We start from the raw sequence: 15,829 nt of genomic DNA on the forward strand, positions 1-15,829 counted from the left end.
CTGTGGGCCTCACACAGCCAGCTTTTACAGCTGCAGGCTGATTCTGCTCTAGGCTGTCTCTAAGGCATGGATAGGGAGTTATTTTCAAGGCCAACTCTGCAGACCCTGCTCAACATTAAGGCCATGAAAAAGCCAGAGCCTATGGCAGGCAGGGCCGAGAGGTTCTGCTCTGCTACTGCTGTGCATCCAGGAAGCACAACTCTCCTTCAAACCTATGTCAGAGTAGAACAAGATGCATCTTGCCCCATTTCTCCTGCTGTAGGTCAGGACTTTAGAGTCTAGCACAGACTGAGTAGAATGGGAGTGGGCTGCTCAAGCTGCTACAGAAAGCCCTCAGTGTCCCCTTCTGGCTGTTTTCTTTGTTTCCATTTCTGAACTAAAGCACCCAAGGCAGTGAGCTCACACCAAGGATTGGCAGGGATTGTCCTTCTCTTGTGGGCCCTCTGTGCCAGTGAGGCTTCAGTAAACAGGTCAGAGGAGGGATGTAGGCTGCAGGGGCAAAGTCCTACCCTGCACTGAGGGGGGCACAGCCAGCACGGGGCTTTCCCCATGTTTCATTTTGGCTGTTCCAGACGGTTGTTTGTATAGCGCCGAGCACTTTTGATACCTTCTCTGCTTCATTTCTGCTTCTGGAGAGCAGAGATAAGTGCAGCTGGACCATGCAAAGCCATGGGAGAGCCTCAGCCTAACAGAGCATGTGTTCAGATCTGGTCTATGGCTGATCAGGATCAGCTGCTCAGGGGCCTTGAGCATTTAGAATTGATTTCTCAGCATACATTTTACTGTAGCACCTCTTGGGGTGACTGAGGAAGCAGAGAGGGAGTGTGATAGCAGGGAGCTGGGAGAGTCAGAAACAGAGCGAGCTGCTGATAAACACTAACAGACACCCGGGTTCTCAGACAGACCGAGCAGAAGGCTCCCACTCCTGACAGCCTTCCCAACACACAGCAGCATCCTGGTAGGAGTGCTGGCAGTGCAGGGCACTTGTGAACCCAGCTGGAAGAGAGCAGGGGCTGGAGCATGGTGCAGGCACCAATGACATTGCTGTCTGGATGCATCCTCTCTGAGATGGGGGCTGGCTGGTACCTCCTGTCTGATGGAGCAAACATCAAAATCAGCTCAGATAACATCAAATGCACCTTTTTATTTGTCTTCAGGAGCTTTTTATCTTGGGGTTTTAAGAATGGGTGGTATGGTCAGCTTGCAGTTGGACTTGATGATCTTTAAGGTCTTTTCTAACCTGTGTAATTCTATGGCTCTATCAGGGATTTATATTTTAAAGATGAGAGGGCTTGGAAGGCAAAAGCTAATTAGATTACATCAGAGGCACAAGGGATTCCTGGTTAGAGGTCTGTGAGAGGTTTTGTCCTTCAGAGCTCCAGCTAAAGGCAGTTGTACCACGTCACCAAACCCCTGGGGACGTGTTTGCTGATGCTGAAGTGAAGGGTGCTGTGTTCATCACTGAACTGGGTGAAACACCAGGGTCACTGAGCAGGGTTGGGGGAATTGTTATTTCATTATTAGGTTATGGTTCTGCTCAGGTTGTGAGAAATGTGGGACACCAGCTTGCAAACCCCAAATTCAGTGGAAGCTTGATGGGATGTGGAACAGATTGGATGAGGAGTATGGCTGGGGCCATGGTGTGAACTTTCTGTCAAGTGGCAGAAAAAGCAAGGGGAGGCTCCTGCTTGTCAGCCAGGGACTCCAGGAGGATTTCAAGCTGTCTCTGATGTGGGTTGGTCAGATAGATGAGTTTGAGAAAAATGCTTCCCATAAAGCACGATCCATATGTGAAGGCTGAGTTGGGACAAAGTTTTATGGCGGAAATGACAGTAGTAAAGTGGTTGATGGTTGATTAAATCTGGGCTGCAGTCAGTTAGGTTTGGCTGTGCCAGCATGAAGCACTTGTTCCCTTCCCATGCTGAATGCCGCTGTCCTGTGAGGAGACTGGCTGAGGGGAGACAGGGAGGAGGCTGGCATCCCAGCTCCGGGTGTGGAAGCAGAGTCATCTGCAAAATATGGCAAGGGTTGAAGGGTGTGGTATAATCATAGAATGGCCTGAGTTGAAAAGGACCATAAGGATTGTCTGGTTTCAACCTCCCTGCTGTGTGTGCTTCTGAAACACTCTTGCTCACTGCAAAGACAACTAAAGACATTATTTTTGGATGAGGAGTGGTCTTTTTACGGTCTAAAGCTTTGGGTTCTGGAGGCACAAGCTTGTGGCTACAGGCCCAAAAAGAGCAGCCTCCTTCTAGGATCCTGTTAGCTCCTGGGAGCTAGCAAGTCACCCCATTTTTAGGGTTTTTTTTCCAGTGTGTTTTTAACAAGGTAGGAGATGAAATAAAAAACAACCCCAAAGAATGGAATGGTGTAATTGGGTATCCTCTACTCTATATTCAATGCTATAGAAGAGCAAAAAGAAAACAGTGTGCCTGGCCAAATGCACATTGCCTTGTATAAAGATACACTATATTGTCTCTGTGTAAATGTTTGGATGTTTAACTGTGATGCTGCTGTGGAAATTCGGCGTGATGTCCCTTATCTTGGTCACAAGAAGCCTGTGACCAGAGCCAAAGCATCCAGGATCCGGCTCCAGTTCCTTTTGTTCATATATAATAATTCTATCTGCAGCATGCAGAGCAGTCTCATTGCAGGCTGGCAGCTGAACAATGTTGTTTGCAGCTCATTAATTTCATACAGATTGCTGCCTTGCTGCTCTGTTGAATTGTAGAGCAACTCAAATGGCTGGGCTGAGCATTGCCCTGCTGGGTTGAAAGCATTGTGTGCATGGGGATGGAGGGAAAGGAGGGCCATACAAGGCTCGTGTCCGCAGGTTTCCCTGTGGCAGCAGTGGCTTGTGTAGGGATGGAAGGGAGGAGACTTTTTCCTCCCAGGTTCCTGAGACAGTCACCTGGTCTCTTCTCAGCCTGGAACTGTGTACCTCCATGTTTTTCTCAGTGTCATCTTTGAGGAAGGGCTGTGCTTGTGAACATGCAAGTTTTGTCAGCTATGCATCACACCTGATATTCATGTTCTCTATGACCTGTAAACTCAGTCAGTGTTTGCTTTGCTCCTCACTGTTTTTCATGTGCTTTGAGCACTGAAAGCTGTAGATGCTGAGATCTTCATGGTCACCAGCCTCCCTTGCTCTGCTGAGTGGCTTGTCCTTGCTGTGCCCACTCAGCCAGGGAGCTTTGAGTAGCTGGGGCTTCCCATCTGCCTCAGTTGGAGGCAGAGACAAAGCTATCCCAACTATGCCAGCAGCTGACCGAGACCATCAATCAGCAGCCTTCAAAGGGATCACTGTGGCCATCTCCTTTTTCTTCCTTCCTTTTCCTCTTTTCCCCATTGAAATTTATGCATACATGACAGCTGGAACCCGACTCCCTTGGCATCATCTCCTTTTAGTCAGGGTATGTTGGAGCTGACCCACTGCTGCCAGCCCAGCCATCAGAAATAGCTGCTGCGGCATTTTCACATGGCTCTGCTCTCTGTTCTTCAGATCCTGAGCTTGGTTATGTTACATGGTAGTGTTCCTTCATCAGAGTTTTATAAATCGGTTTTCCTGCTTCTCATTCCCACCTGAGCCCCTGGTACAGAATCAGTATGAGCTTGTGCTGCTGTATGGGAGTAGTAGGGCCTGAATGGAGCTCGCAGAGGACTGGCTTTGGCTCTCAGACAGCAGCAGCTAGCAGGTTTGCTGGGATGCCACATGGCATTACAAATTTGTTTTGGGCCACCACACAGCTGAAAGTTTTTGCATATCTGTTGATAGTTCAAGGAATAGAATTTTGAAGGGAGATTAAAGAAGTTCCTCAGAGCTCAGCTGGGCAGCAGCCAGCAGTGGGTGGCATGCAGCCCTCGGAGCTGTGCCCAGAGAGGAGGACATGGCTGGTTATCCTAAGGATGTGCAGAGTGGATTTCCTGGTGATGTGGGTGGCAAACAGTGCCCACAGGGTCTCTTGAAGCCTGCCACAACAGCACAGAGCAATGCAGGGCAGTGCCAGGAAACTCTTTCAGCTAGAAAGTTTCAGTGACTTTTGCCCCTCAGGGAATTTCAAAGCCTCCCCATACTGGTGGTATGTTTGAATCTGGCACCTCTCATTCCAACTTCCTCTCCCCCTTCATCCCCACCTTCCCATCCTTGCCAGCATCTCCATGGCAACCTTGTTGCTGAAGAATAGGGAAGATGTCTAAATATAGCTTCCAAATCTCCATGCCTTCAGCTGAAAGACTAAAACCAGGGGGGCTGCTCGAAGCCCTGGACTGCCGATGTGTCAGACAATAAAGGGCATCCTGCAGGTGGGAAAGCACTTTGGTGGGACACGGTCCTTCCAGCTGAATTGTTTGTGACAAACTGGAGGCCCTTTGAGGTGACCAGCCTGCCTTCTGCTGCCCAATGCACCTCTGCTCCTGCACAACATCAGGTTTTGGAGCTGTTCTGAAGAGCAGACAGCAGCATCTTGGTGCTTCATTTGGCCATCTGCACCCATGAGGGGTTTGACATCACAGTCTTTTGTTGCAATGCATCAGATAAGCTGGAAGCAGAGAAATTCAAAATCCTCTGATAAGGAGTGAATTGTCTCCCTTCCTTCTTTCTCCACCCTCTTAATTTTTCTCACATTCTGCACAGGGTTGTGGCTAAGGTTTTGCTCTTTGTAACATTCCTTTATAAGAGAAAAATGGCACAGCATCATCTCAGAAAAGCTGCTCAAGCAGCCCAAGTTAATGGGGGAAGAGACATTTATGCCCAGGGCCCTGGCACTGCTCTGCAGCCACACCAGGCTCATGCCCACTGGAACTGGCTGGTTCCGTGGACTGCCGAGCTGCATTACAGCTTGTGTAAGACAAGTGCTTATTGTACAGACCTCAGCACGTAGCACCATAGGCTGCTGAGGCTGTCTGCGCTCTGCTGCCCTGAAGCGCCAAGTCTCATAGGGTCAGCAGGAAGAAGCTGTCCTGCAGCCGGACAGGCAGGGTCTGTGCGTGTGCACAGTACTTCAGTAGGCAGCGCCAGCAGCCTGGAAGGGGATGCACAAGGCAGCCCAGAGCGTGTTTGGCTTTGTGTGTGTGCTTTGTTGGGTGTTTGGTTTTTTTCATTTTATCTTTTAAGGGAATTTAAAAACCATATGGCTGAGCCTTCAAAATGCTGAGTATATAAATAGCTTTATTAAACCAAATACAGAGAAAAAAAGTCTGTGGAGTTGGGCTATTATGTTTGTATAACCAAATTTAACTCAGCTGATCAGCAGTGTGGATCAGCTGTGAGTAGGGAAGTTTAACAAACCATGCTACCATGATCTTCCCATTTTTACAGCAATTCTTAAAAACAAATTGTGGCATGCTTCCTTGAGGAACCCCTGTATACTGGATAATTTTATCATGCTTGTACAAAGTGAAATGTAGAACGCTTTGGAAATCTGCTTATCTGGCAGAGCTGGCTGTGCTAAGAAGGTTCCCAGGGTGTTTTGCTGTGCCTGCCCAGCATGCCTTCTCCTGCTCTTCCAGGGCTTCAGAGCTGAGATTGCGTTGTTTGCCATTTAATAGCTCCAATGCTGATCCCTGTGGCTGACACGTGTAGATGTGCTGCATCTCGAGTTGTCCTAAATACCATACCAGGTACTTAAGGATTTGTTTGCAAGGAATGACTGTGCTTAATGGGCTCACCTGCTTGTGACTTAGCAGCTCTGATCTTTTATTGCTTGCATAGTTTGCACCCATGCGAAGTAGCTGTGAAACTGTCATGGGGATTTGATTGCACTTTCTATCTCTTTGCATGGAGCAAGTCCAGAGGAGGGCCACGAAGATGATCAGAGGGCTGGAGCATCTCTCCTATGAAGAAAGGTTGAGGGAACTGGGCTTGTTTAGCTTGAGAAGGCTCTGATGAGGTATCATCATGGCCTTTCAGTACCAGAAGGGAGATGACTTCATGCAGTCTAATAGTGATAGAACAAGGGGGAATGGCTTTAAACTGAGAGAGGAGAGATTTAGGTTAGATGTTAGGAAGAAATTCTTTATTCAGACTGTGGTATGGTGCTGGCATAGCTGCTCAAAGAAGCTGTGGATGCCCCCTTCCTGGAGGCACTCAAGGGCAGGTAGGATGGGACCCTGGGCAGCCTGAGCTGGTGGGTAGCAGCCTTGCGCATGGCAGGGAGTTGGAACTGGATGATCTTTAAGGTTCTCTCCAGTGTAAGCAGTGGAAAGGGGGAGATGTGCTGCTGTGGCAGAAAATGAATGCAGACTGAGAGGTGAAGCTGATCACAAAGTGCCCACCAGCTTTTCCATTCAGGATGCAAGAAAGATAACAGGTATCTTGTACTTCTTTTTGACTTTATTTTACCAGGAGTTGCTATACATCTTTCACTGGTAGCACTTTGGACTTTTCTAGTACGAGCAAAGATTTTTAAACAGAGGCTTTAGTCTTGGCTATGTCCCTTTAATTATCGTGTGTCAGCGACTAAAGCATTTTCAATAGTCCAAATTGAAACATGAGCCAATTTACTAATTAGCCAAGACTACATGGGGAATACACAAAGGGAAATCACTTTTTTTTGGTGTCAATATTTCCTCTTTTATTCCTCTCCAAGACATTGTGCAATGTGAATGAACTCGACGCCACAGCAGCCAGACAGATGGGGCTCCTGGACAGTGCCCAGCACAGTCCCACTGGGACAGACAAGGAAAGGCACACAGAGTTTGGGCTGAGAAGCCTGATCTCCATCTCAGATTATGGCCGCTTCTTGCATAGCATCTTCCTCACTGGAAGTTTCTTTCTCCCTGTGATCTGCCTTGGTGTGAGATGGTATTCTAGGCCTTGGTCCATGCAGAAGCAGCTATGTGCTGCTCATGTGGTGGGGCCCTGCCTGGGGCAGGGGAGCAGCAAGCTGTAGGTTGTCTGCACAGGTCCCAGCACTAAGCTGTGGGGAAGTTTCTCAGCAGCTTCTGTACTGCCTCCTATCTCTATCCATGTGAAGGGAAGGACAGTCAAGACATTGGTGCTATAGCAAGGAGCTCCTCTCAAGTGAGAACCGAGGCAGAATATGTTCATCCTGATACATACCACTTCTACCACTGCTCAGAGCTCTCTTGCTTCCTTCCTTCACCCTCCCTTAGCTTGCATCGCTGTAACATCTTCCAAGCGAGGAGCTCAAATGTTCTGCAAATTGCGACTGTCCCCTATCAAATCTCTGTGAGAAATAAGGATCACAGCCACTGCATGGATACGGAAACTGAAGCACAGACATATCAAGTGACTTGGATAGCCTCAGGATTGCCTGGAGAAATAACAGGTCGTATAATTAGCACTGCAGAGAACCCTGTTGTAACGATAACTAGTTATCACCGGTTATCCCACAGGCTAACTTGAAGACAAAAGAGAAAAAAAATGCCATTTTTAGAGGACTTCTGTCTATGATGCTTTACAGCAGATTGGTCTGGTAGTGATACACTCCGAGCTGTTCCCTGTGCGCTTGCTGCACGTGGTGGGATGGTTCCTGTACAGCTGGTTTTCCAAGGTCCTCATGAATGACACAGCCAGTTCCTGGAAATTGGCCTGTGATGGCTCATCTCCAGCTTCTGCACTAGCACAGATTCTTCTGTAACTCTTACATCAGCAACTTGTACATCAACGATCTGCCTGAAACTCTATCCTGACAGTTCATCTATCCTCTGGGCATCTGCTTAGATAATTGGCACCAAGGTCAGCTCTGACCTTAGAGGCACCTTCATTTCTGACCTGCTGCTGCTAGAGGAATCTGGGGCCACCCCTAGTGGCTGCAGCTGGGTGCTTATGAACCTCTTCTCCCCTTCATAATCACCCTGGGAGCCAAAACATCTTTCGTGGGCATAGGCTGAAGACTAAAGTGCATCCTTGCCTGTCTTGGTCTTAACACTGGATAGTTGCCTAAATTACCATGATTTCCAATTGACAGAAAGATCACTTGTTTCCTTTGTGACCTTGAATTGAACCTGCTTTGGGACTGAACGTCATTCCCTCCCCAAAGCCTCCTGTCTTATGTATGTGACAGCGTAATTCTTTGCTTCAAAATGGTTCAGCTTGTCCCAGCTGGATTACTCAATGTGCAGTTCTGTGACTGTGTGCATCATGTCGCAGTTTCTCTTGCTGTCTTCTTCACCTTGCCTGCCAGCACTGTGTCACACTGCTCTGTTAAATATATGCCTCCCAATGAGCTGGGCAAAGACAGCTCCCCACTGTACCTAGCCTTATTTAATCCTGTCTTGTTTGCCTCACATTCTGACATCTTACCTAGTCAGCATTTCTGCCACAGAACTTCTCAATGAGATCTTCTGGTAGAGAAAATAGGTGCTAGCCATAGTTTTGGTTTGAAAAGCCATCCTGGTGCCAGCAGGTGCTGAGCTCTGGGCAAGTCAGACAGCAGTGCTGAAACTTTGAAACTCACGCTGCAGGTGGCTGCACCCACAGCAAATCAGGTGAGAGTCTGTGTATATCACGGTGCATCCAGGATGTCGTGGCTTGACCCAAGATGTGTGCTCCAATGATTCACATTAATGAGTTACTAAAGATCTCCTGGTACTTCTCACTGTCCTAGGGATGTTTACCTTGCTGTCCTGGCTGCTTTCCATCCTGGCTAACAGCATCCCACCGGGGACTGTAAATTCTGCCCTTGCACAACCCTGCCTGTTTCAATGGTATACTCTATGTGACATTTCCTGACTTACGCTGTTTTTAGAGCTCAGCCTTATTTCAGATTCCAAAGTCATGCAGACACATCCTCTTAACCTCCTCTGCAATAATTCCTGCAAATGAGAGTCTCCACACAGAGAGATACTCAATATTTTCTAGCACATTAATCAAATAACCATCCAGTTGTTGCCTTATGTGTTAGAAGTGGACGTGTTGTCAAATAAAATGATTTTATAGATTATCCTCTGTACTTCCCAGATGGGGAATTTAGCAACATCATGCGCTCAAAGTCCTTTAGGAGAAGATCGATGTCTATTCATTTCATCTTCTGTTGCTTACTCAGGGAAATCTTGTTCTTAATGTTGCTCCCCAGAAGGGGAGCTTTCCCATCTCTAACTTTTGAAAGCAGTGATTATTTTTAAATGCATGTTTAAAGGACTGGCACCATGGGGGCTCTTGGTGGCCAGAGAGCATGGTTCGGTGCTATCGGAGATGGTCCCTGCCAGGCCCTGTCTGACTCATAGGCACACATGCAGAAGGATGCTAGCTATGCTTGTCTAAACTAAAAGAATTGCTCAGTCCACTGAAAGCACCACTGAGGACTGAGTGCTTTCACAAATTTAGCCATCTGGGGTCTGGGATTGAGCTACACTGTGGTTTGGTGCTGGTACTGGAGCTTTGGGGTTTGCAGAGTGATTTCTTGCTGCTAGTTCCTGGAAGCATTTAATGAAGGCAGTTGACTACTAGGACAGGCTTTTGGATGTTGTTCTGTTGTTTTCTGCTTTAGAACTGTCTGAGGTGTACCTGGGCTGTGATGGAGCTGTCAGAAAGGGGAAGGATAGCAAGTATCCTCCTTTTCCATTGCAGAGCCATCAGAGTGGAGTGCAAAAGCTGCACAGCTGAGCAAAGTATGGTGCAGATCTCATCAGGGAGAGGAATGGAATGCTCTCAGTAGCCAGAGTTGCCACAGAGCCAGGGACTCCATAACTGCTCTCCATCAGTGGCGACATTTCTTTGCTGACAGTCACTGGCCCAGTGTTCTGCTGAGAAAAGGGCACTTCCTGACATGGAATCAAGTGTGGCCCAACTCCTTGCAGGCTGCACAGGAAACAACCTGGCTCAGGAGCAGGCAGTGCCTGTATCATCCACCCACATGTGGTATCAGGGTTCCAAGCCACAGAAGGGTCCCTGTCACACAGCCCACACCCCTGGGCTCCTGTGCTAGGTTCTGGAGTTTTTACAGTGCCATAGTCTTGCTGTGCAGGTTGGGTGTACCCTAGGGCACCTTCTCCTATGGCTGAGGGCTGCAGTGTTTTCCCTGTGCTCATGTTTAGCTCCTTCACCTTCATACCTTCAGTATGTATGAACCCAAAGGAATGAGGGGGAAAAAAAAGAAGAGGGTGAGTTTGAGGTAGCAGCCCTTTACTTGATTTTATTTCTGAGTAATTATGTGTGGTCCTACCTTTCTGTGTCCCTGCAAAGCAAAGCAGCTCAAGGAGACAGCCATAAGCCAAGCAGAAGTCTTGTAGGGAGAGGTTGCCTGGCTGTCATAGGAAAGCATGTGTATGGGAAATTGGTAATCACAGCCTGAACCTCTGAGGCAAGTGTCAGGTCAGCTGTGGGAGCACAGGTGAGAGTAATTGAGCTGTGCTCCCGAAAGGGTTGGAGCTTGACTCCACCTCCTCTAGACCTCATTTAAGGGCTGACCACCACTAAGGCAGCATCTCTTGGAGATTGCTCCCTAGTGGAGATTGCCTCAGCGTTTCCCAGAGAAGGCATCCATATTGGTGAGTTTTTCCTTATAGATAACCTTTTGAATATCTGTTATTGTCTTTGTATCATTCCACCTTACAGCATGCAATGCCCTTACCCCAGGATACTTCTTTTTGCAGAGTCAGCATTTTTGCATTCATCCTTCCTATGGTCCTCTCTGTGTTTTCTTTCTTATTCTTGGCTTTTAATAACAAACAAAAAGCATTTTTAAAGACTGCTATAAGGAATCCTCATCACTGTGGGACTACTTAGCGTACAGTCTAGAGCTCTGTAGTTAACAAAATGGGCTCATAACAAGTTATTATTCCTTGAGTCCACAGTTTTGTGTGTGCGTTGTGCAGGCAGGTGGATTGTGGGAAGTCAGGTTTTCCACACAGAGCAAAACCGTAGAGATATCTGCCATGCACGCTTTCTCATTACATGAGCATTTCTCCTCTGCTCTGCTATGTGCATGTGCTGCTGATAGAAATGGAAGATTTACCTCACTTAAAAAAAATAAATAAAGGTTAAAGAAAGTTGATGTGAGAAACCAAACCCTAATTGTATATATGCCTAATAAGCATTTCATAAAGCTTTAGAATGACTTTGATTCTGGAGACAAGTTTTGTGGCAGTTACTGAGTAATATGGGGCTCCTGGAATGGAAAGCAGTAAGCAATAGTAATTATGAATGGGGTTTTAAGAAGCAACCTACATTCAGGAAGTGTTGGCTACTTTTGAAAATCCCACCTTCTGTTTTGTAGCATGAGAGCAAGAAAGAGATCAGAGCTGTGAATCAGATGTATATTTAATTCAGCAAATTGAAAAAGCTTTGCAAAGTACCAGGGGCCCAGACAACATCTGGTTCAAAAGTGATATTCCATCAGCCTCTCCAAAGAAAATGCAATGAAATCATTGTGATAAAGTCTTAGCAAAGCACCAACATTTACACCAGAGACCTATCATTTAAAATCCTACATCCTTCAAGCTGGATTAGAGGAGATTGAAAGGGTCTAGAGAAGGGAAAGGAGGCTTGCTGGCATTAGTGCAGCATATTGGTAAAGCAAGCACTGGCAAAAAGAAAGATGATTTAGCTTAGAAGAATTAGAGGTGAAATTCTTTTTTTTTGCATATTCATACACTGATGGATATAGCGGGGGTTGTTCAAGCTTTTCCCTCTATCCCATATGCCGTCATCTGAAAGACATCATTTGAGACAAGCACAGAGAGTGAAAGTTCCCCTGTCAGAGCACAGAAGCTGTTGTGATGTAGATGAGTTAAACTGGAGAGAGACTGGACAACTTTGTGGTCATTAGTGTTAGTGGTAGGAAGGCAAGCTGCAGCAATGGAAGGCAACCAACCTGTCCATTTTCCACTGTGAAATGGTGATTTTTTTCAGGAGGATGTTGGCACAACTGCGGGTTGCAGCATCCCCAGGATTCAGGAGTGGATGGCTCGGTCTCTGAAGCACTATGGGACCAAAGACACCACTTGTGTTTAATACCTCTGCTTAAGAGAGCAAGGCTTGTAGGGCCGCAGTCCTTTTCATAATCAGGCACAGGGAATAGTACTTTCTGTTTTGTCTGTGAGCACATGAGCAGAAGCAGCAGCTCAGCCTGGGGGAGCCAAGGCACACTGTCATTTGAAGCTTGGGGTTATTCTCCAGGTTCTTCAGTTGCCAGTACTGCTGTTCTCATCTTTGCCATCCACAGCTAAGACCAGTTACGTGCAAAAGGCAGCAGGAGCCAAGCTAGTGGTGTGCATGCGCTTTGGTGTGTGTGAGCAGCAGAAGTGGTGTGGGTGAAGCGTGCTCCGCTCCTGCATGGTGCATCCCAGCCCTAGCTGACGAGTTAGAGGTGTTTGAGTCTTGCTTCATTCTGCACAGCATTTCCTGCCCTCGGGCCTGCTGGTTAAACAGAAATTGGTCAGAATTGCTGGCAGCAGTGGGCTTTAGCCCTCTCCAGAGCCACATTGAGCTCATTCAAGTGGGTGAGAAAACTTTGACTCTCTAATGTTCCTGTTCAGTTCCCAACCTTGCTCCACTTTGCTCCTGTTCCCTTCTTCCCTTTATGATGCTTACTATTATTTTTCCATCCACAGCAAAACAATTCACATCAAAGTAATTGATGATGAGGAGTATGAAAAAAACAAGAGTTTCTTCATTGAGCTGATGAGCCCCCGCATGGTGGATATGAGTTTACAGAAAGGTGTAGTACTGGCCCTCCAGACTAACGTTAACGTTCTTCTTTCTTCTTCTCTATTCTCCTTCCTCCACTTTTTCTCCGCTTCCTCTGATTTCTCTTTGTTTCCGACTGCTCTGTCCTAAACACTGCTGTGCACACACTGTGTCACATGGTATCCATGGAGTGGGGGAAGTGGGGACATCAGGGAAAAGAGATAGAAAGAAGGATGGTCCTCAGTGGGAATATTTTTCCATGAATGTTCCCATTGGTGAGAAGGGAAAAGGCAAATTCTGCAGCGCTGGGGGAAGATGCTTGCTAGAAACATTGAGCATGTCTGTAGCTCATCACCCAGCCCTGCTCCAAGAGCTGTGTCCCTTAGTCACGGAAAAGGCTGGGGGAGGAGGCAGGCAGCATTAGTGAGGAGAAGCAATGAGATGTGCTGCTTTAGAACTGGGAATTAGAAACACCAGCCTGCTGCAGCCAGCAGTGCTGTGGCCTCACCCCACAGGGGAACATGGCTGTGAGTATGCATCTCTCTTTTTCTCAAGCTCTGAGCCCAGAGTCCCTTTGTTAATTGTGACTGTAGCAGAAACAATTGATCTTCCAGCTAAAATGCAATTGGTACCCCAGTGTGGCTCCTGTTGATTTCCAGGCAGCTGATACCCTTTCCGTTACCATGTGACACTGAAAAATGTGCTGCAGAAGTCGCCTCCCACTAACCATCAGCAAGGTCCGACCCCACCTTTCCTCTCCCTCCTCACCTCCCTGCCAGCCCTGTCTCCCCCTGACACCCTCCTGCTCCCCAAGGAGCTGCAACCGATGCGCCATGTCCAAGAGGCCGGCCAAGGCGTGCTGCCCTGCAGGAAGGGGCCGCATGCCAGGAGCCTGTGCTGCTACCGCCGCTGCCGCGTTGCTTGTGGCCCGCTGACCCACTGTACACGGTTGTCTCTCTTGTCCCTACAGGAAGACCGTAAGGGTAAAGATAGTAGATGAGGAGGAATACGAAAGGCAGGAGAATTTCTTCATTGCCCTTGGTGAGCCGAAATGGATGGAACGAGGAATATCAGGTGTGAGATCCTTTATGAAAAAAAAAACCCAAAACAAGTAGAATCAAGTCTCCAAACCCCAAATCCAGAAAATATAACCCTACCTCTCCTCCTTCCCCTCCCTCCTTTTCTCCTCCTCATGTGGATGGATGGGCTTTGACTCTGCCCTTCTGTATCCTTGCTTTCACCCCGTCCTGGTGTCACCTCTCCTTTTAGCGCCCAGCTTACTTTTGATCCTCCTTTTGTGCAATGCTTGAGCCTCAGAGGCTGTACTATTTTGATGGGATTTCTTTGTCTTGGTTTGTTTTTGTTCTGAGCACACCTCTGCTGTTCTCCCCTCTCCTGCTCCTTTGCCAGGACCTTGGGGAATGTGAGAGACAAGGGACAGGCATAGTGCATGGCTGCCTCTTCGGCTCATCCTGTACACCCCCCTGTCCTTCCCTCTGTTGTTGCCTGCCAGTGGCATTGCCTTGGTGCTCTTGGGTCCCTATGAGATGTGGTGAAAAACCCACGGAAGAGGGAAGGTATGAGGTATCCTGTTCTGTGTTTATTTTGCAAAATGGTTCTCAGTGTCTTTCATCTGAAAAGCACCTTAATGTGTCTCAGACAACCCCAGCCTGTTATGCGCAAGGCGTGGAGCTCTGTTAATGTCCAACTTGAGCATTGGTACAGTGAGACCTGGGATCTCCTAGCAGATCAGGATTGTAGTGGGTGCAAACCCAGATTTTCTGTTATGCCTTGCCTGCATTTATCTTTGTATATGTGTTTGAGTTCTTTCTCATTCAACAAGTCTTGCCATTGGTGTCACCAGCTTTGGGCCTGGGAGAGCTGATCTTTAATCAGAGAAGCACTTTACAAAAAGGAATCTTAAATCACCTTTTGGAGTCTGGAATGAAATAAAACCAGGTGTACATGCTTGTGGGCTTATTTCTGATCCCTTGTTCTGCTGCGGGTGATAGAAACATCTGGCAACTTCCCATGCATCACACAGCTGTCCCTTGTTGAAACATATCCTGTTTCTTATCTCATAAATACAGGAACTATCCCCTCGTAGGTCTGAGCTCTCTTGCATGGTTCTCCAGGACATTTAGGATAGACGCAACTTGTATTAGCATGACAATGGCATCTGTGGATTTGTAAAATGTAAACCCCCAAACCTTTAGTAATTCAGTTCTGTTAGACCATTGCATGCCTCCCCTGGGTGGCAATGGACTTGAGGTTTCTCTGTGTGCTGAGCGCAGCCCCTCAGGTTTCACCAAAGTCCAGCTTTAGTGAGTGTTCACTCTTAATCAGAAGCAGTGATAAGCCTGCCACGTCCCTTGAGGGTATATTCACTGCCCTCCAGCATAAAGATGGGGGCATGGCTTCTACCTAGAAGTTGCCTGGCTTCAGCTTGTAGCCACTAATTTTCCTGCTTTTCTCCATCAGATTTAAGAACTACATAGTGTGCTTTATCTTCTTGATAGGTGCTCACTAAATCTGTATTACACTTTAAATTTCTTCTTGGAAGGTTAAGGAGATTCAGTCTTTGGATCTAGGACTGCAAAATGTTTTCTTGAGCCCTAGAAGACCTCCAGGATCTTCTCTCCACATATTCCCCTTCCTGTCTTTGGGGTTCCTACCTCCGTGTCACCAGGCACAGGAGGGAAATCACTGCTTCTGACTCCCTCCTGCACGTGCAGGAGCATCTCAATTAAGTTCCTGCTCAGTTGTTTGCCCTCTGTGAGCCCTGTATCCTTTTTTAAAGCAGCGAGCTATAGAATCTAAGTAGGATAGGACTGTCTTTTGTTAAATCCTGTGTTTCTGCCTAGGCTACCATCCTCATGGTTAGCAGGACAGTGATGCCAGTTTGCTGTACCGTGCATGTCTCATTTACACTAGCATCAGTGGTAGTCAGTGGGATTCCCAGGCAGAGAGAACTGTCAGGCTACTTGTTCTTCACCACACAGCCTGTGCAAGGCAGCCACTTTCACCTGAGGTGAGGGTGCAGCATCAGCTCGACTCTGCCTACCAGAAAGAAGTGCTGGACCGTGAAGAGGAGGAGATACATAGCCCTGGTTAGCCTCACTAGAGAAAAGTCAGAGCAAGAGCTGTGTGTTTGCAAAATCTAGGAGGAGCCAGATTAAAACACATCTGTAAGTGTTCTGGCACAAGGTGGCACAGTCGCTACACTGATTCCAGGGC

The 15,829-nt window shown here is 47.5% G+C and overlaps 1 protein-coding gene across 4 annotated transcripts in view; it reads left to right on the plus strand.

The window, feature by feature from the left end:
• Window positions 1–15,829, plus strand: part of SLC8A3 (solute carrier family 8 member A3) — a 112,496-nt gene that overhangs the window by 74,590 nt on the left and 22,077 nt on the right. For all 4 annotated transcript variants that reach the window (XR_004307318.1, XM_032444769.1, XM_032444770.1 and 1 more), the window contains one exon: window positions 12,517–12,623. Coding sequence is in view for 3 of the 4 variants with exons in the window: in XM_032444769.1 (XP_032300660.1) it covers window positions 12,517–12,623 (107 nt within the window). In the remaining variant the exon portion in view is untranslated. The remainder of the gene's footprint in view (window positions 1–12,516; window positions 12,624–15,829) is intronic.

This window comes from Coturnix japonica, chromosome 5, assembly GCF_001577835.2.
Source record: "Coturnix japonica isolate 7356 chromosome 5, Coturnix japonica 2.1, whole genome shotgun sequence".
NCBI classification, from domain to species: domain Eukaryota; kingdom Metazoa; phylum Chordata; class Aves; order Galliformes; family Phasianidae; genus Coturnix; species Coturnix japonica.